Source organism: Mus caroli, chromosome 8 (genome assembly GCF_900094665.2).
Source record: "Mus caroli chromosome 8, CAROLI_EIJ_v1.1, whole genome shotgun sequence".
NCBI classification, from domain to species: domain Eukaryota; kingdom Metazoa; phylum Chordata; class Mammalia; order Rodentia; family Muridae; genus Mus; species Mus caroli.
In genome coordinates this window covers 116,038,293-116,039,443 of record NC_034577.1, presented here as the reverse complement: position 1 = coordinate 116,039,443, position 1,151 = coordinate 116,038,293, and the positions used below count along the sequence as shown (strand labels likewise).

The 1,151-nt window shown below is 51.8% G+C and overlaps 1 protein-coding gene across 1 annotated transcript in view; it reads right to left on the bottom strand.

The window, feature by feature from the left end:
* Positions 1-1,151, bottom strand: part of Sprtn (SprT-like N-terminal domain) — a 6,948-nt gene that overhangs the window by 1,924 nt on the left and 3,873 nt on the right. Inside the window, 2 exon segments of the mRNA XM_021169863.2 lie at positions 2-93; positions 891-1,134. Coding sequence (XP_021025522.1) covers positions 2-93; positions 891-1,134 — 336 coding nt within the window.

Here is a 1,151-nt window from a genome sequence, read left to right as displayed (position 1 = left end):
TCCCAGCTGAAGGGCAAGTGCTTGCGTCTCCAAGAACATACCCTTTTCCACTGAATGGGATGAGCAGCTGGGCCTCCCCTCGGCACAGCTTGTCTGCAAAGGAGACAGACAAGACTTCCTCAACACATTGCCACCCAGACAAACCCAGAGCACGGTGGTTATCAAAAATGAAGTACTGTTCTGTTCTAACTGAGATCTGTGCAGTAGTCACCTACTGACAAGAGAAGGCAACTTTCAGTAGTCAGAGCTCTGTACTGAAAGAACAGGAAGAATGGAAGAAATCATAGATAAAAGAATCCAACACTGAGCAAGAAAGGTTCCCAGGAAAGTACCGATTCCTCTCACCTGCCTGCTCCACGCCTGGCTTCCTAGAGATTCAGTCCTTCTTCACCAACCAATTCTCCAGTCCCCCGCCTTCTCTGCATTTCACATTAGGAACTAGGGTTTGACTCCCAAGGCCGACCCTACCCAACTGACAACTTTGCAAGGGCAAGTGTCACCTCAAGTAACTGCTTCCTCCACAGGAGCTTCTGAGGAAGGGAGCAGATCCTAAGGATGACATGGGACAAATGAAGGCTGCACTCCTTTCCCATCCTCCCAAGCCACCTCAGCAGGTCACCAGCCTGACACACCCTGGTGCTGTTACCTCACTTGGACACTCATTTGCCTCAGACACTCCCTCAGATATAGCCAATGGAGATGTCTTCACCTTCTCTCCCTTCCACACAGCAGAGCACACTTGACTACGGTCACCTTGTGGATGCAATGTGCTCCTTACTGCTGGAAACGCCCGCAGTGGAGCAGAGCAGCCCCTGCAGTAGTAACTCCCTCGGATTTGCTGACACACGGCCAGGCTCACACCCCAAGAGACAAGATGAAGAGGTAGGTACCTTTATTCTCCACTGCCGATGCTGGCTGCTTGTCTGCTTTTGTCTTCCCTCTGCCTTTCTTCGCATAGTTCTCTGGCTCCTTGATTTTTATGTAAGTGCCTCCACAAGTTTTCTGGTGGTCAGCCCACCAGTAGTCATGAACAGAAGGGGCCCTGTTGGTGGCACGCTTCACATAGCCGTAGTAGGGCTGTCTGTGCTGGCAGGGTCCATTGCAGCGCCACCAGTGCCGGCGATACTCATCCACCTCATCGTGGAAAGTGT